General features: G+C 34.9%; 2 protein-coding genes across 2 annotated transcripts; one reads left to right on the forward strand and one right to left on the reverse strand.

Annotated features, from left to right (window-relative positions):
• The first annotated feature begins 19 nt into the window (after positions 1-19).
• On the forward strand, positions 20-21,886 carry LOC106721341 (maltase 2). The gene is made up of 11 exons (XM_045678468.1): positions 20-209; positions 2,177-2,356; positions 16,536-16,699; positions 17,036-17,161; positions 17,919-18,039; positions 18,333-18,664; positions 18,850-18,957; positions 19,285-19,530; positions 19,714-19,811; positions 19,911-20,051; positions 21,752-21,886. The coding sequence occupies exons 1-11, from the start codon at positions 41-43 to the stop codon at positions 21,828-21,830; spliced, it is 1,764 nt and encodes a 587-aa protein (XP_045534424.1). The 5' UTR covers positions 20-40; the 3' UTR covers positions 21,831-21,886.
• A 479-nt stretch (positions 21,887-22,365) lies between these two features.
• LOC106721347 (DNA polymerase epsilon subunit 4) lies at positions 22,366-23,028 on the reverse strand. The gene is made up of 2 exons (XM_014516269.2): positions 22,659-23,028; positions 22,366-22,512 (listed from the first exon to the last, which is right to left on the reverse strand). The coding sequence occupies exons 1-2, from the start codon at positions 22,962-22,964 to the stop codon at positions 22,369-22,371; spliced, it is 450 nt and encodes a 149-aa protein (XP_014371755.2). The 5' UTR covers positions 22,965-23,028; the 3' UTR covers positions 22,366-22,368.
• Between the last annotated feature and the right edge of the window lie 974 nt (positions 23,029-24,002).

A 24,002-nucleotide genomic window follows, 5' to 3' on the forward strand; every position in this document is an offset into this window, starting at 1 on the left:
AGTTATATAATAAGTAAAATAAAACAAAGTGTGCCTCGAGATGCGATTTTCGTATTTCTTGCTGTTTTTTTTGTCAGTTTTATTTTCTACGTTCATTTTGACATCTGCTGAGACCATAGACCACAACTGGTGGCAAACAGCACTGATCTATCAAATATATCCAAGGTCTTTCAAAGATAGCAATGGCGATGGTATCGGCGACTTAAATGGTAAGATTTTTTTTATAGAAACTAAATTACTTGCAAAGTTTTGTTCTTGATATTATTTCTTTTTAAAACAAAAAAAAAACAATACTATTTTTTTACTTAATTGAAAATTTAATACGTAAAAAAATTTTTAAAACCGCTTCTGTTCGAATTAACGAGGCCCACTCAAGACTGGTTTAATATCAAAGAAAGTGTAAGACAGGGCTGTGGGGCATCTCCGTGGCTGTTCAATCTATATATGAATGATTGTCTGAAATCTCTGAGAGTGATAGAGGATTAAAGATGGATAGTTTAATTTTAAAATGTCTTTTATACGATGACCAGATAATATTTGCATCGTCGGAGGCGCATTTACAGATGATAAATGAATTGAAAAAATCGCTAGTAGGTAAAGGTATGAAGATAAATGTTGATAAGACGAAAGTTATGGTATTTGAAAGAGATGCAAGTAAGATATTGGTTGAAATAAAGGTAGATAGTAGAAAAGTACAACAGACGGTTGAATTTGTTTATTTGGGATGTATGTTGTTTAGTAGGGATGGCAGGCATGTGAAAGATATAGAGTGAACGCAGGAAATAGAATGAATGGGGCAATTGGTACGTTAGTAAAAAGTAAGAATTTGTCGATGAAGGTACGTCAGGCAATTTGTAATGCGATATTAATTCCCACATAAGGATAAAGATGCGAGTAAAATTAGTGCAGTGGAAATGCGATCTTTGAGAAGTATGATAGGAGTGACTGTGCATGATAGGATTAGAAATAGTGTTGAGAAGAATGTGGTTTAAAAGAGGATGTTGTAAATAGAGTCGAAAAAGGTATGCTTAGATGGTTTGGACACGTTAAAAGGTTGAATTAAAAGAGATTAACCAAATTAATGGCGCGAAAGTGAGCGGAAGTGTCGGTCGGGGCCGTCCCAGATGGACTTTTACCGTTCAGATTGATGAATGACTCAAGAAGGACGGTATTTACCCGAAAGCGACGTACGTGTATGCGTAGATGTATGAATGTAGAAGAAGCGAGAATGGTGTGTCAGGACCGCGCCAAATGAAGGTCCGTGGTCTCTGCCTAACCCTTCTGGGTTACGGGCGTGCGTTATGTTGTTGTTTTGTAACATAATGAACAAACTCATGTTTTTGCTTGCAAGTTTAAAAGGAAAAATACGTTAGTGTTTTTTTTATTTAACAAATTTTAATTAGCACTGTTGTTTCAAAACTAATGAAAATAATGCTTTAAGTTTTTGTATGTGTGATATACTCATATGAATTGTATGATGTGCAGTGTAACCTCACCGTTACATTTAATAACAAACCCTTTAACCAATAATAAAAAGGTTGATAAATTGTTTATGATTATTAAAATGATCGTGGAACTAATCAATTATATCAATCATAAATAACTTGTAAAGAAAACAATCACACTGCAAAAAGAATACGAATCGTCTCACAATTCGCAATTGGATTCGTTTAGGATTCAAGCAGTTAACGAACGTATATACAAATTCACCTTCATACATACAAAGGTACCCACAAAAAACATAAAACATTTGTAAATGCAACTGTGCAATGCACTCGACATATATTTAAAGGAAATATGTGTCAAAAACTATTAATGCATCCACTTTATGGCGGCTCCCAATTTCGCATGAGATATTGCGCAGAACACACAATTTCAAGTATAAACGGTATGTTAAAGGATGCGGGGGCGGGGCACACCCCTGCGCAAGTTTTTTTCCTATCCGCAGTGAGTCGCCAAGCGAAGACATGCTCGCATTTAATTACGAGCTTTCATAAAGTTTGAATCTTAAAATACCTACAATGATTAGTAGAGATTCCCAAAGTAGTCAGGGCGAAATCCTAGGGTTCAAAAAGGGGAAATTTAAAGGGAAATAATGTTGATTTTGGAAATCTTATGGTAGAAAGAAGAATCCTACGGGGTAAATGAATAAGAAGAAAATCTATTTATTTTGTAGGTATAACAGAGAAGTTACCGTATTTAAAGAAGACAGGAGTGGATGCAATTTGGATGTCGCCTATCTTCCTGTCGCCCATGCGCGACATCGGCTACGACATAACCGACTACAGGGAGATAGCGCCGGAGTACGGCAACATGGACGACTTCCAAATCCTCGTGAAGACTGCCAAGGAACTGGGTAAATATTTCAATCTTATATGTAAAATTCTCGTGTCACAATGTTGTTACCATACTCTTCCGAAACGGCTTGACAGATTTTTATGAAATTTTATTTGCCTAAATATGGAATAGGTCTGAGAATCGGCTACATCTATTTTTCATAACCCTATTAAGTTTCTTTTAATTGCCCGCGGAAGGAGTCGCGGACGACAGCCAGTATTATTATAAAAATGACTACAAAAATTAATAAATTACTTTATTATGCCTCTGTGATTTTATTTTACAGTATACAAACTACAATAACAGAATTTTATTTAAAAAATATGTAGATATGTATTTACGTTATATAGTTTTACATCTTGTGGCCTAAAATCTTGACCGATGTTAAAGGCATTCGAGTCGTATTCATCCACGAAGAATCAGTTTGCCATAACGAGTCAAGTTATAGATTAAAAGTTTTAGATTTTCTTTATGTCTACGTCCCTTATAAAGAAAACGAAAAGCAAAACGAGAACAACAATGGCGCTATAAAAATATTAAGGTGTCTCAAAGATACTTATGATACATACGTAGTTTAGCAAAAGCAAGCGAAGTACATCGTAAAAGTATTGTAGGTGTGTATAACATATTCAGTAGTTGTATTAAAAATCAAATCATGCCATCACTGGCCTCAAAAATACTACGAAGAAGGTTAAATAAAAAGGAAAACGTTATGTTCAATGTTGCTATTATTTTCCTAGTAAGGATGCATGCAAGTAATATATGTGGGCCTAGCACGAATAATTTGTGACAATCGTCATCTATTTTCTATTTTGTCGACTACAATACAGTCAACAAATTTTGTATTAAAACGCAGCGCATCAAACGGGCGTAAAGTACACCAGAAACCCCAATCTCATTTTGTCATAAATGATGATGCCGATACGAAGGCGCTTGTCGCAAATATTCGTGCTAGGTCCACAGAGTATAATCGTATAATAACTATTATAAATTTAGATTTACTGTACACCAAGTTTTGTTATGCTGAAAATTCGCGTATTTTACGGTGAAGACAATATTAATTGCAGCAATAAAAACCGTATACAAATTTTAACCAAATCGCTGCCACTGCACGATGTTGTCATGGATAAAAATAAGTTTGCAATAAAAATGTAAACATTTAATTAATTAATTACTTCAGTTCTCCAAACGGCATAAGATAACCATTTGTGAACGTCTACTCTGTGCTATAGCACCATTCGGCAGCATTCAGTTTCTGTTAAAATGCTGCAAAATGTTGGAACAACATACCACCTCCTCTGAAGTGTCTTAAATCTAAATTTACCTTTAAAAAAAGATATAAAAAACTTCTTATTCATAATCAAAAAACTTAGATATTTCTGTGTCAAATTGCATTCGGATTTGTTTCGGCGTCTCGGAGTTGCCTTTAGTAATTTTTTGTACCCTTGTTACAATTATGATCGTTATATAAAAAATAATAATAATAATAAAAGGAAAAACAGCACTGGATTTGTGCTGTTTTTCCTTTTATTATTATTATTATTTTTTATATAACGATCATAATTGTTGATTTCTTTTTGTTCTCTTAATAAATTAAGTTATTTGTAATTTTTGTCATAAGTTTAAGTCACACGGTTGACTGAGTATTTATTCTAAATATTTATAGTTTTTTATGTTCTTTACTGTTCTCATATTTTAGAGTTCATTGAAAATCAGCGCTGCGGTACCCGCATATGTCGAATGAACACCTTATCTTTTGAAAAATGAATTTCTTTCTTTCTTATTAAGTCTTATAGACTTTTCAATAACAGTTGCAATACAAAAACAGTTGTCGTCATAGCATTTGTTTTGATTGACATGCAATTACTAATTGTAAGAGCAGATATTTTTTGTCTGCTGTCTAGTTTTTTGTCTCTCATAATTTTAAAGTTATAATTTTAAAGTTTCTATTACTAAAATAACTTGGAATTAACCGTTTAATCACAGAATCGTCACCAAGTCTTATTGCTATGAATCAATCGAAAAATATTATACGACGCTACCTAAAATTAACTCAATAAAAGACGAGGACGGTCCCGCTGCGAAGTATTACTGCAAAAATACATAATTTTGTGTGATGAAAAAAATCATGGATAACTTTACGTTTTACCCTATTAGTTCTAATCTGGTGAAGAAGTGACAAGGCGAATTATTAGCGACAAACACATATAAAAAGAAATTTTAGATGAGTAAAGTAAAAAAACGAGATTATACACGTACTCTAAAAACACCTCGGAAAAACCTTGGAATTACATGACCCTTAACTGAATAAGGTCATAACGAAACGAACATATATCTATTGAGTTTTTTTTACAGTGCGTGACGGAGTCGCGGGCGACAGCTCGTATAATATAAAACCATTTTACCCGAAACAAAAAAAATCCCCGTACTGTCATATAAAAATTTTACAGCATTTCAAGACTACTAGTACATACAGACATATCATTCATCATCATGGCGGGATTCTAACTCAGGACCTGCAAATTACAATCAAGCTCTAAACTCCAGAGCCACAAACGCTCTATTATCATTAGTGATGCAACGGAAGTGTCTTACCGGAACCAGAAACGGAAACAGATGTCAAAAATAAATTTTAGCAGAAACGGAAACGGAAACGGATGCGGAAACAGAAGTGTAAATAATAATATAAAACATATTTACAAAAATATTTTTTTCGGTAAAAACAGTTTGTATTCGTTTTTAATTTATTAAGGCATTGGATATCGGTGTCCTTTAGCCTTCAATGTATCGATGGGTAGTTGGAATAATGTCGCAATGGATATTGCGACAGTCTTCGGGTTAAGTCAGATTCGGTATCTACGGACCTAAATACACCTTATATATTTTTTTTACTTAATTCTGATGAAAAATGACAAAAATAGAAAAATCACTTTGTACATTAATTGTTTGTTCCTGGTAAACGTTTAGAAAAATATTACTGGAACAATACGGTTATGTTGAAAGTGAAATTTTTGTTTCAATTTTAGACCAGCAATTGTAATTACGGCTTTCTTCCAGGGAATAAAACATGTAAACATTAAACGCACTATACATTACTGTACCTACTTTGATGTTAACAGATTCGCACTAAACATTGCTGTACCTACTAAACTATCGTTGAGTCGTTACTCAATGGCAGCAAATATTAAATCACGCACAAGACTACCAAACTATAGTTATTTTATTTGTATTACTGAAGATAATAATCTACAATAATTATTTTACAATTTTATAGTCATCTGTTCATGATTCGAATTAATGTACAATGGCGGAAATTCCCGGTGTTCCACTTAACGAAAATATGCCTTGCACCGTGCAACGAAACAAACTCCGCCCCCTTTTTACGGATAGCCAATGAGTTAGCAATGAGTTGCGCAAGCGACTGGATAATAGTAAAAACAATCAGTTGCGTACTGCTCTGCATCCCTGCGTGTTGTTACTGCCGCTGTCTTTGTTATGCGTTTTAAGTTTTACGACCTCTGCTTGTTTTTTGGACTTTTGTGATTTGTGCCTATTAGTGACCTCTGCTTGTTTTCCGGACTGATAGATCGCCTTACGTTTACCTGTGCTAGAACCCTGGACTTTATTTGTAATCATTTAACATAATGCCGCGTAATCTTCTTGCTGAAGAAAGAGAACAAATCATCGTTTTGCATCGGGAAGGTTTCAACATCTCTCAAATAGCGGATGAACTTAATGTTGCAGTAAGTAATATGTTTTTATAGACAATGAAACGTAATTGATTAGTTATAAATATGTAACTCAAAACTTTTGAATAAATAAGAACTGTATTTATTACTTTGATTCATTGTAGGTTTTTTTTTTTTTTGATTAGCGTTATTACTTTGAACACGTTTATATCTGCTTGCCACTTAGTGTTCTCTGATTGTTACAAGTTGTAGTTCAAAAACTAAAAACTACATGTTTTTGAATATGCCATTTTAGACTATATACTATATGTTTTTGGAAATAATGTAATAATAGATTGATAATATCGATTTTTAATTAAAAGCCATAATATCAGCAATTCCGTAAGTTCGTAATGTAAAGATTACACAGCGGAAATATTTCAAATTTATATGTGTATACAAATATATTTATAACCTTAGGTTTAGCTTAACCCAAGGTAAATTATAACCGGCAACGCAAGGTAAATTAAAACATCTTAAAAGAAAAAAATATCACAAACCACATTGACTTTTTTATATACTTAAACACTTCTTATCTAAAACTATTTTTTAGCCTAGACTTAATAACAAGACCTTTCTCTATTGTCTTATAATGGCTAAATATACAAATATCTGTTAATTTAGTTAACTTATTAAATCAATTTATAAACATATTATCTAAACTAAAAATCAGATGCAACAGTTAGAATTACAGATATATTACGCTACATATGTTTTAATTTTAATTTTTCTGTCTTTCGTTTAATATAAAAGTTATTTTACAGAGAGCTACAGTACGCCGGTGGGTGGAGCGCTACGAGAACGAAGGCTCGCTGTTAGATCGAGTACGAATCATGCCGTTGCGTGTTGTGCAGCAGCCCCAAATAAATCAGATGTTGCAACACTACTCCGAGCAGCCCTTCACTGCTACAAAAGTTTTTGCTCAAAAATTTGAGTGCTCGGTAAAAACCATTCGCAATCATCTACACAGAAACGGTGTCCATAATAGGACACCAGCTAAAAAAATTGCATTAACAGAAGAGCATCGCACCGCAAGACTACGTTTCGCTAGAGAGTTTAGAGATTTCGATTTTTCAAACGCCATATTTTCTGACGAAAAATGTTTTAAGTCCAATCAATGTGGACGTCAGAATTTATGGCGAGCAAATAATACAAGGTATGCTCCTCAAAATGTAATTTCAAATACCCAGTCGGGCAGAATAACAGTAAATATGTGGGGTTGGATGAGTTCCGCGGGACCCGGGGAGCTAGTTTTTATACCCGGGCGATCAAATGGCCACGTATACCGAGAGATTTTACAAGACGTAATGTTACCAACAGTGCGCACGGTGTATCCCGTCGAAGATTTTCCTGCAATTAACTTCATACAAGATAATTGTCCGATACATCGTGCGCGCGTGGTCAGGGACTGGTTTGAGTCTCATAGCGAAGTTCAAACGATTTCGTGGCCATCAAAGTCGCCGGATCTCAACCCTATTGAAAATTTGTGGGCGCTCATGGTCCAAAAGTGGGACAGTAGAAATGAGCGCTGCAAAGAAGAGCTAGTAGCCCACTGTGAAAAAATTTGGGAATCATTTAGAGGATCAGACTTATGTCAAAACATAGTCCTCTCTATGCGAGATAGGTGCGATGCCGTCATAGCTGCGAATGGTGGACCGACTAAATATTAGAAACATACGTATAACATAGGAGTCGTATGTTTCTAATATTTATATAAAATGTACTCGTATATTAGTATAAAATATTTTTATTTCAATTTTATTTATATAGATTCATGTTATAATTTATTTCAATGTTAATGTTAAGAACGTAAACATTGTGTAAAAACGATGTCAACCCAATACACTTTATAATTATTAACCATATTTATTATATAATAAAATGAATGAAATACGAATAAGCTTTTTATTTAAATCTAAATAAAGAAAACCTTAAAGGCCTTACCATTACCATTACTAACAAACTTAGTATGTAGTAACAGTTAAGCTTAATCATATGTCAACCTTTTATACTTTGACTCTTTGCTCGATCTTTAGCTTAAGTTCATCTTTAACTTTGGTCCGAAATTTTGTCCGCAGGGAATTGAGAAAAAAAGGTTGTTATTAAATTCTACATCTAGGCGGAATTTAATCGAGTTTCTTTAAGATATCTTTTGTAAATATCCATCCATCCATCCCAAAACTTTTTTAATTGAATGAATGAATTAGTGAGATTAAAGAATTAATTATTTTTGTTTTATTTTTATACTTAAAAATATGTATTTAATAAATTAAAGTATAAACGCGATGATGCGAATCACAGGATATCAATATTAATATTGTAATTTGCGCGCACATCTCTTAGCGTAAGTGTTCATTTTTTTACAACTAAACTAGTTGGAACATTTTTTGTGAATTCTAAAATCCCCCGGACAGATGGTAATTACAATTATTATTCTTATTGTATAGGCTTAGCGCACCTGAGCGGCATTACGGGTGCTTCATTTTAAAATTGTTTATTGTTTTACGATAGCAGTTAGGACAAAACAACCGCACAAAAAATAAAAATCTCTTACAACTTCTTGTATACTTTTAATTTTATTCAGAATCATAACAAGTTGACAAACAACTACAGTTTATACTTTTTACAGATATTGACATGTTCTTAAATATTGTTTATCTTTTTTATATTTCCAGTTTTCGCAGCACATGTATGAAACACCTATTATGGCTATAGTTTGCACATTATCAAAGATTTTGATAATGTGCTGAAGACGCTGAATCTATGTTACTCACATTTTATGTATCATTCTTCAAAAACAACCTTTCTTTCCTCTTTAAAATGATTTGAAAAATAATTATATTTTTTACTTAACCAGGAGTCAATACCATAGTTTACTCACTGAAAATTTATAAACGCTTGCATTTATAGTTACAGTAAAATCTCACTATAATGATTTTTTTAATACTGAAATATATTTATATTAACTATTCAATGTTTACTTGGCATGCAATATTCATACATTGGCAACCCGGCACGTCTATTTTATTTTATTCCTTGAATCGGTTGCACTTGGTAAAAAGCCGCCTCAACAGGTGCAAGTAGTAAATGCTTCTACAGTAAACAATGATACAAGCATGCCGCAGCAATAACAAGATAGTAATCTTTTGTTATTGCTGCGTCATTCTTCGAAAATTTTGCAAATATTTTTCTAAATAGTAATTTAGACTGTCATAAACTGCAAATAGCAAAATATTTTTCTTCGAACACCTATAATATTTTTTGTAGTCTATCCCGTAACAAAAACATCATAATCCGATCCGTATTCTAATGATCACACAGCCGTATAAAACATAATTTGTTGCATCTGCTACCAAGGAGAAATGTTTCTTTGTAAAAGATTTTATTATCATTCAGCGGATTCGGCTGATCAGACACGATAGGCGGGTTTTAAGATAAAGGGTAACTGTCGTGATATCTAAATTGCAACATAAGTGCAATGTTAGAACAAAGTAAATGGGACTTTCTACGCGGAACGGAGAATCAAAAAAGATTCTCTTATATCATATCATATATTTTTCAATGTTATAGTATGGTATACATATCTTGGTTAAAGTAATCATTAAACATATTTTATTAATGACTTAAGACATTTTGAAAATATGTATCACCTTTTGATAGGCATGCGCTAATCATGGGCGATTATCAAGTCGTGAAATTATAAATTTAAATTATAAAGCTGCTGCGAGAGCGCTTATTATGATTTTGGTATTAATTGTTAGCGTGACAACATCAACAAGTGAGACGGCTCGATCAGTGAAATACCACAACCACACAGAAAAGAGTCTCTAAGTATGATTTTTTATTATATACTCGAATACTATCATTCCTTAACAAAATCAAACATATTCAAGTTTATTTTATAGCGTCTATTTAATGTTTTAAGCTCGTCGTTTCATTCGACATGACACATGTTATGTCACTAAAAATAATATAATTTAATTGAACTCAAATAAATTTATTAAATCAGGTTAAATTTTAAATCATAATTATGTTTCCAAGAAAGATAACACAAGGTAAATTATACAATATTATGTTGCTAAAATTATAAATATTTATTGTTATTTATAATTCTAAAACATACTTTAATTTTTTTAATTTATAATTATCATATGACTAAGTAAATATTGGTAGAAAAAAAATTAAAACTTCCGATGATTTACGTTGTTTATTTTAAAACAGAATAATTTTAAAATGAATTAATGGAGTCCGAAGTAACGCTGCTTTCGTTTCGAACGACAACAAAGAAAATAATATTTTTATTGAGTCTATTGTTACAACGCTGACCATTCACAGACCGTGTTCGAACATTAGAGTTAAAGGCTGCACCCTATTGGTTATTGTTTCCGCGTCGTAGTCTCAATGCGTACGAAACGTTTAAACGACTATAGCCCTAGAGGTGGAACACCGGGAAGGTTCGCGATTGTACCTGTGTGAAAATTTTTGTTTTCTGATATTTTACAAATGACATGTACTTAAATCATCATCATCATCAACCTGCCCTTATCCCTATGGAGGGTCGGCGCAGTATGTACTACTCCTCCATACATCTCTATCAGACGTCATATCTGAATTTACCCCCTTCTTACGCATATCCCCTTTCACACAATCCATCCATACTTTCTTTGGTCTTCCTCTACCTTTATAGCCATCCACATTCAATCTCATTACTTTTTTGTTTATATGATTATCATCCCTCCGCATAACATGTCCAAACCACGCTAACCTTCTGCTCCTCAATTTCTCGATAACTGGCGCTACTTTCAAACTTCCTCTGATATGCACATTCTTAACTTTATCTTTTCTTGTCACACCACACATCCATCTTAGCATACGCATCTCAGCTACATGCAATCTTCTTTCATCCGAAACCTTGGTGGCCCAACATTCAGATCCGTACAATAAGACAGGTCTTACGATTGACTTGTAGATCTGTCCCTTAAGCTTGGGTGGCATTCTTGGATCACAAGTCACACCGGTGACCTGTCGCCATTTCATCCAACCTGCATTTATTCGGCTTTTCACATCCCGGTCAACACCACCATCGTATTGGACGAGTGAACCGAGGTACTTAAAATCGGAGCAGGTTGGTAGGTCAACACCATTTAAAGCGATTGGAGAAAAGCTGGTCGGACCACCAAAATCGCAGAACAAATGTTCAGTTTTGGTTCTGCTGATTTTAAGACCAGCTCTCTCCAATTTATCTCGCCATTTTTCCAACCTGCTCTGCACCTCGCATTCATCCTCCCCGACAAGCACGATGTCATCAGCATAAAGCATACACCAGGGTGCTTCCTCCTGTATGTCTGATGTTAGCGCATCCATTACCAGGAGGAAGAGATACGGACTTAAAGCCGAACCCTGGTGTAGGCCTACCGAGATACCAAACCTGTCACTATCGCCAACAGCGGACTGGATGTGTGTATTGGCTCGACAATACATAGCACGAATAAGCTGCAGGTATTTCCCAGGCACTCCTTTCACTTTCAAAGCCCACCACAAAACCTTCCTCGGAACCCTATCGTATGCTTTTTCGAGGTCTACAAACACCATGTGCAGGTTTTTATGCACACGCCTATATTTCTCGCAAAGTTGGCGAATAGCAAAAATGGCATCCGTAGTCCCCCGTCCTGGTATAAACCCAAATTGGTTCCGAGTTACCTCACTCTCCTCTCTTATTCTTCCGTCCACCACTCTCTCCCAAGCTTTCATACTGTGTGACATGAGCTTTATTCCTCTATAGTTGTTACAGATTTGTACATCACCCTTGTTTTTAAAAATTGGCACCAGCGAACTCCTACACCACTCATCTGGAATCACCTCTTCCTGTAACAACTTGTTGAAGAATAGAGTCAGCCACACCAATCCGTCCGCCTTTAGGAGCTTCCATACTTCCACTGGTATTCCATCCGGCCCAACTGCTTTCCCGTTCTTCATACCTTGCACCGCTTTCTTTACTTCATCCACGCTAATCTCTTTCACCATACCAATATTAACCGGCACTTTTTCCAACACTCCACTCCAAATATTCTCTTCGTTCATCAATTTTTCAAAATAATCCTTCCAACGCTGTTTAACACGTTAACTGCGGATTGAGGCAGAACAGGCCCAAAGCGTGACTTCTCGCTGGTGCGGCAGTCAAAATCGGGTTGTTTCGCTCTGTGCGGGAGGCCACTAGATCAGTATTTCTATGAGTACGACAGAGTCAAATATATAGAAATGTTTCTCTTGCGATATCTAGCCCAATGGCGTAATTAGATAAAAATGAGGTCCTACAGGCCCCAAACGCACTGAAAAGAAATTAATTACGCTTAGTGCGGATTGAGGTCAAATCTATCTCAAAATTTGTAGGCCTCATGGCCGCACTGCACGAAGCGCGGGCGGCGCGGGCGCCGCGCATCCTAGCTTAGTGTTGTGGAAAGTTTCGATAACGTTTCGAGTTTCGAGGACGTTTTGGCAGGATTTATTAAAGATTGAGCGTAGAACTTTATTTGAAAATCCTTAACGTTTTAAACCAATAATACAAAGTAAGTAAGTCAGATGAAGTACTCATCTGACTTATTTGAAAATGTTTATTGGAGTTATGAGAAACTATGTTGACCTCGGTAAAAATTTTACTTATACCATACAAAACCTAAATTACTGCAACTTTGAATTTTAAGGGGGTGGCCTGTGTCTATGATGAACCAAAAGTGCATAAATCGGACACAGAATGTATTTACGAGCCAGAAACACAACACTAATAGCCAAGCTACTATTAACTAATTCTACTTAAATAGCACGATTAATACGTCTTATACTTAATATAATATTCGCACGCACGCACATTCACCACTAACAATACTCAATTATCATCATTATTTTGTTTTGCACATGGGTGTTGCCTTAAAATGTGTGCTCAGTTGTGGATTATTCTTCACTGTTATTTTAAGCAAGTCACAGTTCCATTCGAAGTTTAGTCCATAGTGGCAATTTTTACCATTGTGTGCTGATCATCGTTTTTGTACAGAGAACGTTGAATGTTTTTGCTGATTATTCGCTGAGACGATAGCAAAAGCTTGCTCTCGTCACACCATGACTAAAATCCAATATTTCAATAACAAAAATCCCCTTTGCAATTTTGCCCTTTTTTAAGTGTGGATTGTTTTGCTAATGCTGCAGCATGGAACTTGATGTACCTATTACTCATATATTTTAATGTTATATTTATATTTCTGGTTTACAATTCCAGATTCCTTAATAGTAGGAAGTCTTATCTTCTTTTGGAAAGTTCGAGTTGTTTCTTCGGTGGCCACGGCTGCTATACTGAAATTAGTAAGACTAGGTACATACATACATACACACAGACCCACACTCTCACATATGTACTACGCGGTAACGTAAACGCAAACAAGACATATATTAGTATGTTATGCTACTAGGTAGCAAAGTTGATTATTGCGTGCGAGGTGGCATTGTTCAAAGGCGACCTCTACAAGAAAACCGAGCGACCAACAATCATCATGCTCCCTCATACGATGTTTTTCAACACACTTGTGAGTAAAAAAAAAAAAGAAGTAAACGCAAAAACACTTACGAAATCCAAAATAAACAACAAAACTCAAATTAAAAAAAAAGAAAATTTCCTTTCCTTTCAGGTATAGTAAAATAACTACGCGCTAGGGCATAATTTGTACCATATATGCCTAAAATCGATGAACGGATAAGTACACGCACAGACAAAGCCACGCACACACACACATAAACACACACACAGTCACACGCGCACGCACAAACGCACACACACACACACGCACGCACACACACGCACGCACACACACGCACGCACACACACAAGAGATCTAAAATATATATTTTATTTCAAGATTTCCTATCGGCAGATGTGCTGATCATTTGTTCCAAAGAGGTGGTCAAAGAAAGCACTGCGTAGGTTGCTACGAAAAATTAAGATTGACATTGAATGGCACGCAAGCTGCTAAGAAAACTAAAAAAATTGTGACTTTTTGTGTCCAGTGTGACAAATCTTTTTGTTTACCATGTTTTAATGAAAAACATTTTCAGTGATTAATACTCAATAAACATTTATCGTAACTACAACTCTCTTTTAATCCCATCACTAGTCGAGGCATTAATTGACCTTCCTTTCAGTGCGATTTGAGGCAGAACCGATGACAAATTTTTAATTTTACTTTATTCATTAACGAAACGTCCTAACTCCAGGCGAAGCTAGATTCATATTATGCACATATTTAAGTTCATAAGAGTGAATTTTCAAGCAAATATCGTCTAATTTGGACTTTTTAAAAATGTTTTTCGAAAACATAATTTTGTGAGGCAGGAGAGGCCTCAATAGCACTGGAAAAAAGTTCAACTTTGCCACGAACAGACCTCAAACGCACTGGCTGAAAGTTCCGCCAAAATGGCCTCGCAGCTAACGTGTTAATATCATTATCATCCGCCAATACATTTCCTTCATAGTCTTTAATACACTTGATGTGGTTTACATCTCTTGCATTCCTTTCTCTCTCTCTTGCTATACGGAACAGGCGTTTTTGTCCCGGCGGGCTGTTCAGGGATTCATATAATTTATCTTGTGCCTGTGCCTTAGCAGTTGCGATGGCTTTCTTAGTAAATGACATGTACTTAAATGTCGCAGATAATATATATTTATTAACACCGTAATACGAGTAAAACATAATGGTGACATTTTAGAGAAATTTACACGTTTAGACGTTGTTTCTACGTATTCTACAGCTGAATCTGCAACTCTTCCTGAATTACAAGGAGCTTACAACGAACCGGTTCCTGTGTCGAAAGCTCTGTACTCTGATCTACTGAGTCTTTGTAACAGTCATGATATTCCACAATATTATCAAGATTTCTATAAATCTTTGGCATGTGGAACCCACGAAGCTGCTGAGGTACAGGATCCGCTACAGGAGTCAAGTCTTTAGACGTGATTTTGCTTTAAATATTTTGGTACCCAATTTTTTTATTATGTTAAGAATTATCTTACTCTCATCTCATCTAAACCAACATTCGTATTAACGAATGTTGGTTTAGATGAGTTTATTTCCTACAGTTCCTAATAAACTAGTCTTAGTTTATTATAATTAGAGTAGGTACATTTTATAAAATAATTTAATTTAAATAGCACAAGTTTTAAAGTTAAGCATAAGTACCTTTTTTATTAGGAATTCTTAATTTTCATGGATAATATAAGTAAAAAAGTCTTATAAAGTCACGAATTTGTCATTTTAATTATGCTACTTTGATTCAATAAAAGATTGTTTAATAATAACATAATGCTCTTTTTTCTACCACTTTAAATGATCCATTCTTATATTTCTAGTAAAAAAATAATAATAATAAAAGCACTGTCAATAAAAATAAGATATTCACGCAAAGATAAAAGATTTAAAAAAAACATACAACGATGAATATACAGTAAAATATGAATACCGTCCACAAAACGCTCATCAAGTTCAAGGAATAAGAACACAAACTATGGTTACTGTATCCATCGTGTATCCTATAATACACTGAAAAAAGCTGTAACATATTATTACTGTATCAACATTCATTTTTTTTTTCGTGGAACAAAGCTGTAAGTGACTATTATGGGAACAACCTTTCGACATAAATAGTAGCAATATGATCTTTACCGATTTTTTCCTATTTGGATAAAATATACAATCTTGTAACTGCAACAGTACTTTAGGCAAAAAATAACGAACAAGGTGACATATAATTTATTTTAAGATATTCAGTGGTTTTATAGTTATTCCATAATTTCATTAAATATTTTTTCCTGAACAGTTTCATTTTTACGATTGCGGCTTTATTCCCGGTACCCATCGGTATGTATTTTTACTGCGCTGCAATAAGTTAAAATACGCGTTTTTTTAATTTATTTTCAGGAAACAAAATTACACTATTTACAAATTAAAGTTCGCCAAACCACTCGTGTTGACAAACGACAAATATATTTCTAATTATATAATGATGATATATTACATGGTTAACACTTATTAAAAAGTACATTTAATAACTCGTAAGTATGAAATAGTCACATTTTGCCAGTTGTCAAATTTTATATGGACAACAACTAGACAGTTTACTCCAGCAAGAGAAGCTGATTGTTTTAAACAGCAGCAGAAAATATTACGCGCTTAAATTCACAAAATAGTACGTAAACAAACAAATGCGACAAGTGCCGAAAGGCCGCGCACGGACTGCGCGTCTCTCGCCGCGCATTTAGATCTCTCAGCCGTCGTAAAGTTCCGTTTTATCTCCGTTATAAAAGTTGCGGAAACAGAAACAGAAACGGATGTTGAAAAGCACGCGGAACTTCCGCACTTGCGGAAACGGAAACAGACATCCGTTGCATCACTAATTATCATAGTTGTAATTAATCGCTATTATATTTAGATATACGAATAATCCTGGACTTCGTGCCGAACCACACGAGCAACGAGAGCGATTGGTTCCTGAGGTCGGTGCGCCGCGAGCCCGGATACGAGGACTATTACGTGTGGGCTGACGGCATCCCCGACCCCAACATGCCAGGCGTCCAGAAACCGCCTAGCAACTGGGTAAATATTAATTACAGAAACTGCTTAAATTATTGAAACAAATTCATTCAATGGCATTCTAGTGATGTTTATTAGTAGGTATTAGCCAAATATTCTTATTTGAAAACAAGTTTTTTGTTTTACTTATTATAATCGTATGTACGTTGCTTAGTACTCAGTTTTTTAAACGACTTGGAATAGAAGCAGGCATGTGCCGTGTTTTTAACAGACTTTAAAAATGAAGTTCGCAATTCGACTGTTTTTTTGCTACTTCATAACTTCGATCCTGGTGGAACGATTCTGATGGTATTTTTCTATCGATTGATTATTTTATGAATTGATTTAATTTGAATGCAGGTGAGCAACTTCAGAGGTAGCGCATGGCAATACAGCGAGGAACGCGGCCAGTACTACCTGCATCAGTTCACCATCGGCCAGCCCGACCTCAACTACCGAGAGCCACGCGTGCACGAAGAGATCAAGGTTCGTGTGTGATTACTCTAAAGCTGATAACCCTCTATGCGTGTAAGACAAAAGGAAGCCTAGGGATTCCTAGACGAAACCCACTAAGCAGGTGGCCTCAAGTCCGGTATAGTACAGAGTCGTGTAACAGTGGTAGATCCCGCAACCACAATATTTGTTGGGTGCACGAATTGGCCGAGTCGACCGGTGCAATACCATGACCACACGGAAGACAGGCGTGAAGTGGAAGCAATTCCGCGTTTCGTCTGATGAGTGTGGTACCCTAATAGGTAGGCCTAATTTTGGTCCTCTTTCCCTTCCCATCCTTTCATATTAAGGAAAATGGATTTGGCGGAGGTGGGGACGCATAGGAAGGAGAAATATCCTCTTTCGGTGCGTCCCCTTCTCCGTTAATTGAAGGTAGGCAACTTTCACAAGCACGGCCACTGCTGTTCTACTAAATGATAGCCGGAATTACGCATTCTCATAAGTGGAAATCCGCACTTGGACACTATTGGAATTTATAAGTTTACAACTAACTGAATCAATAACATTTTGAAAATTCACTAGTATTTTGTAAAGTTGTAATTATTTTTTATTTTACTTCTACAGCCTTTTGTGCTCACATCACATAGGTATCCCTGCTTTGATTCATTGATTACTTAAAGTTATAATTAGCACTGAAAATATAAATACTACTCAACGACTCACAACCTTAAAAGTATGTTAAGAAGTGCGGATAGCATTCATGAAGAGAACACAATTACCGTTTGTTCAGCAAGTGCTGCGGTTCTGGCTGGATCAGGGCGTGTCTGGGTTTCGAGTGGACGCCATCAACATGCTGTACGAAGCCCGTCCCGAGGACTTTGGAGGCAGATATCCCGACGAACCACGCACAGGTTTTAAAATACATAATGTTTTCAAAGAAAATGCTTGTTACCATGAATCTTTTCTTACACAAACTTTAGGAACGCCTCAATAGGTCTAAGAAATATAGGTCTCATTAAAGTATGGTCTTTCTGATAGAAATAAAATTATCCGAAATAAAGAAAAGCTATATATCGATTTCTGCATTTTCATATTCCACTGATGGTCGGTAAACTTATGTCATATAAGCAAAGCTGGGTCTTGGCAATCATAGTAGACTAGATAAATCACGTACATAGATAATAAAACAAGTTCTTCACTCCAGGTATCCCAGGTACCACGCCGGATGACTACAATTACTTGAAGCACATCTACACAAGGAATTTAAAAGAGACATACGACGTTGTGTTCTCGTGGCGGGAACTTCTAAACGAATATACTAAGATGCACGGAGAACACAAGCTGATGATGACAGAAGCTTACGCTGACGTCAGTGACCTCATCAAATATTACGGCAATGGGAACAGAGATGGCGCTGTACCTTTCAACTTTGCTTTCCTCGGCGATATTCACAACACGTCTAATGCGTATGATATCAAGCTGGTCATTGACAAGTGGATGACTTACATGCCTAGTGGGAAAACGGCTAACTGGGTGGTTAGTATCGGTTTAATTCAAACATACACAAATAACATCAAATTAATGTTCCCTATATGACTTAACGATAAATTGATGTTTTTTTTTTAGAAAAAAAGTCCAATCTTAATAAAATATTACGATTATAAATAAGTACGTAACTTTGTACCCAAGTTTGATATTGTCACCTAATAAGATATGTTTAGAACGGCAACCACGACCAGAGCCGGCTGGCGACGCGGCACGGCTCCGACCGCGTGGACGCCATGAACATGCTGGCGCTGATGCTGCCCGGCATTGCCATCACTTATCAGGTAAAACAACATCACAAAACGCTGGTACCAAAGGATAGCAATATGAAAATAACTCAATTGTTAGACTTAGATTAGATGGTTAGTTTAGCCAGTTTTAGAGTCGCGTATATGAAACACGGGGACGACTTGTTTAATATTGAGGAAGGTTACCCCATAATGCTTGAAATGGCTTGATTGCAAAGAAAACTGAGAGCTGAACTTGGACTGTTCTAATGATCATCTCATAAATTGGATTTTCTAAAATAAATTTTTATTACGTACACTCTGACCTCAACCCGGTCTATTAACTAAATTGTTGTCGCTCTACCGATAATTTTCTGTTCCGAGGGCGAGGAACTCGGCATGACGGACGGCTACGTGAGCTGGCAGGACACGCGCGACCCTCAAGCTTGCGACACTGACCCGGTGCACTACGCGCTCAGCTCGCGCGACCCCGAGCGCACGCCCTATCACTGGGACTCGAGCGACCACGCCGGCTTCTCCGACACCACGGGCCGCACATGGCTGCCACTGGCCGACAATTACGTCACCTTGAACTTAGACAAGCAACTATCGGGCAGGAGTCATTACACGGTATTAAGCATTCAAAAGTAAATGGTGTTACCAGTTTAAGTCTACTTCGACTTTATGTTTCTTAAAAATTCATTAAACAATTGTAAGGTTTGGTAAGGTGTAAGGTATTGTAAGGTGAAGCTCAATGTGTCCTCTAGAAAATATTTTCCCTTCTGCTCAACTAAATTCAATATTTTCTTACAGTTCTACAAAGACTTGGCGTCTATCAGAAAGAAAAATGCGACCCGTTACGGAGATCTAGAGACGAAAGCTATATCGGAATCTATTCTAGTAGTCAATAGGTAAGATTAAATTTAGTTAAACTCCAAAAACCACTGTATCTTGACTGTTTGATTAAGAAATATGTCGTTTTGTATGGTACTATATGAATTTCTATACAGATTACTGCCAGGGTCACCAGGTATAGTGGGCATTGTCAATCTATCGGACAGAGATCAGGTCGTCAACCTATCTTCACTGAGATTGCTCCCAGAAAAGATGAAAGTTGTCGCAACTGGAGTGGACTGCTCACTTGATAAAGGGTAAAATATTGCATTTTTAGTCAATAATAAATATTGTACAATTGTGTTATATTATCACAAGTATTTATTATTTGACAATTTACTGAAATTTCTTGATAATTTAATGAGAATTTGTGCTAAAATATGATTCACAATAGTTATGTAGCAGGATTCTAACTCACAACCATTAGACTAGACAAAGGCTTTATATATAGCCACAGGTGGGCACAGTTAATCGAAAAGTTAACTTCGTTAATCGTTAAAGCGTTATATTCTCGAAAATTTAACGCAAGTTAAAGTTAATCGTTAACAGTTAACCATACCAAAATTATACATACTACTTTAACACTTGTGGTGACACTTGTTTAAAATAATTAATTAATTTGATTATTTTAATTATGAAAAATAATTTTTATTATTTTAAAATTAATTTTTATTAATATGAAAATTATTTTTTATTAATATAAAAATTAATCTTAATTCTATAAGACATTAGTATTGGAGACAAGTATGAATGCATTATAGTATATTTCATTACGAGTGCGGAAAGCCTGTCACTGCAAAGAGTTAGGACAAATGTCTACCCGAGCCGAGGCGCAGCTGAAGGTGAGGGTTATAAACTCAACTAACTAAAATGTTTGGAAAATGGCGCCAACCGTAAAAGAATACAAACAGATATTTTTTTTTGTTTTCTTTACCCATTCTGGGTAGGCAAGGGGAACTATGCCCAAACAGCTAAGTCTTCGGTAGATTATTTTTATTGATATGAAATGAAAATGAAATTTAATGAGATGAAATAAAATGAAACCAACCTAATTCATTGAATCAAATCATTAAATCTGATATTGTAATAAATTAGGAGCTTCTTTTTAGAAATATTTGCATGAATCATAAAAACTTCGTGGTTGGCTTTTTCTTCTTAATAGACATTATTTTGACAGTTGGGAAAGAGAACGCACGAGTTTGGAAAAGCTAAAGAAAAAGCACGACTAAAAATGTGTTCTTAATACAGTTGTTTAAAAAGTGGCGTATTGCAGGGACGAAGAGCGTTCGGAATGTGGGCTATTACATACTTGTGATTTTATAGACTCGTTATGAAATATACTATTTCGAACCTTCTTTTGATTTTGTCCTGTTGATCACGTATTTCCCGGACGCTCTGATACATCACACTTGCACGCGAACTTCACATATATCAATTATCAACTCGTTCGTTCACCATTCGAGTCGCCGACAGTCGCCCAACAGAGCTGAACTTACGAGCGTGGCGTGGCACGTAATTTAAACAAAATGACAGCACGTCTCCAAGTTTCTAATTTAACGATTAACGGACTTTTATTAACGGAAGTTGAGTTTAACGGAAGTTAACAAAGCGTTAACACTTTTTGAAGTTAACTTAAAAGTTAATCCGTTAAGCAAAATGTTAACTTCGTTAATTAACGATTAACGGATTAACGAGTTAATGCCCAGCTCTGTATATAGCATTAGGGTAGGGCGAGGTTGAGCGACATTCTAGGATAGAAAGGGTCGCCACAACTCTACAATTACACAGTCTGTAAATTACACATAAAAAAGGGGACGCCGTAAATATCTTGCGCAGCACTAAAACTGGTACTGGCTACAAAAGTATAGTGTGTTTATAATCTATGCAGGAAAATAAATGCAATACCAAGCTGCCATCAATAAAGAACTTGTTAAATAAAATATTTTTTTTTTCACAGAATGCCACTGAGCAAGGCCTATCTACCAATATCAGCACACTGCGCTGTTGTATTTGAAACCTTAACTAATTGTTGCTGAAATTGTACATTTTATTTATGACTGTTACATTGTTTTACATTTAAAGATTTACTTTAACACACAACAATTAATAATAAATGTCATATTTTTATGGCACATGTCACAGTGCTAAGATTTCTTTAAAAAAAAAGTGAATTTAAATTATTTTCAAATACTAACTGTATACTATTTTGATGTTTTATTTAATTTAATCTGTCTCTTAAAATGCTTATAAATGTTATTTATTCTTATGAAATACAAGTATTACTGCAAATACATGTACTGTCGGATAAGTGTATATTTAAATTTATACCTGTATTGGAATACAGTAGACCCTGGATTGAGTCCGAAGGATTAGAATTTTTGCCTTGTTTAAAGAGGATTCTGTCTAACCGAAGTTTTTCACTTGTGGAAGTTATCTGACGGGATCTTACAATGACTCTAGCTTAATAAGGTTTCTTACTTATTCAAGTCAACTGTATATAGGTTTGTTTGTAAATAAAACAATTTTGTAACACATAGTTTTATTTAATACTTATTTTAATGATAACTGTCCATTTCAGAAGTCCATTGCACCTTCAAGGAAGCACAAGCAATCTACATTGTTGATGACATGGTCTAAATCTTTCTTGGCAATAGTTTTCCTTTTGTTTAGTGACATATATGTGTGTGCTTCTTTTGCCATTGTTTCCAAAAATAACTCCTGTAGGAAATAATTATTTAGATACCCTAGCAGTATTTCGTGGTAACAGATCGCAAGACAAAGATGAAATAATCCTTATGTTTATAATTGTAAAAAAAGTAAAATATTAATGATTCTACTTATTAAATACTTTACCGGTTACTTACGGTTGCTTTTGTAACTAAAAATACAGCATCACTATGTACGATGCTCACATCTGGATCCATTCTCATTATATTTCTTATCCTTGCAATTGGTAACTTTGTACGCGTTGTTTCATTCCTCTGCGGTGGAGTTTTCTTTTCTATAACAGCTTCTGTTTGTTTCTCGTCAACATGTTCTAACTGTTCCGAATTTAATTCTAAATTGCTATCAAAGTTTTCAGAGTTTTGGTTATCGGTAGTAAAAAATTGGTCTGTATCGTACACTTCTTCGGACATGTTTAACTCGGTTAAATGACTTTCGTCCATCATGTGAAAAATGTAAGTAATTTATAATACAAATCATAACATATTATTGAAAGTTATATTTAAATCGCAAGATAAAAATTAAAAAAAAAGACATTTAAAACTTAAAAGCGCGAAAATAAAACATTGATCAGCTGTCAAAACAAAATGTCAATCGTCAACTAAAGTGTCACTGTCAAAAAAAAAGACTCGTTCGTTAACTGTTTTATAATTTGAAGTTTTGCATGTTCTAATATGTTCGTTGTCTTAATCTGTGTTTTTATTTTATACAAGTATAATGCAAATGGCCTCCAAATGCAATATTTTTGAACCGGCCTGGGTAATCTTGTTGCAACTACAGTTGAGATAAGATTTGAGGCAAACACAAATCTCAATAGAACCCACTGCATATGTCAATACGAATGTCACAAATATTCGTACTAGGCCTACAATAGAAGTAGAAGGACCTTCAAATTTTTTTAGATCAAATGGCATAATCTGATTTAATTTATGCCTCTCGGGTACGATAACTTTGTCGGTCTATGCTGTTGCTTTTTCCTTTCCAATTTCGAAAAAAAAACAATTTTTATTTCATATATCATTTATTAAATAATAAAAAAATATTTTAAAGGAAAGATAAAGTAGGGTGTTTTACTAAATATAACGTTTTGAGTGTTCTTACGTAATCCTATAAAAATGAGATAGTACAAAATATTGATTTATTAGAAAGTATTCCGAAAATGTTTTGTACTTTTAGGTTTTATTTAACAAAAATAAAATTATGCTTTGTTCTTCAAACACTAAATTAAAAGTTACTTGGAGCACTATTATATTTTAATTTCTACATATTTCTTTGTTCAATTTTTTTTTAACTTTAGTCATAATATTAAATCTATACACGTATTCTTATATAAACATTTAATATAACAATTATTTGTACAAGTCAAGTCAATAAAACGAAAGAAACATAGTTCTGCACCAACATAGATATTTAACACAGATCTTTAAACTCTTTTCTAGGATTACTGTCATTGGTTTCTCAACTAAATTTGATGATCTGCAGAT

The sequence above is a fragment of the Papilio machaon genome, chromosome 6, assembly GCF_912999745.1.
Source record: "Papilio machaon chromosome 6, ilPapMach1.1, whole genome shotgun sequence".
Classification (NCBI taxonomy): Eukaryota; Metazoa; Arthropoda; class Insecta; order Lepidoptera; family Papilionidae; genus Papilio; species Papilio machaon.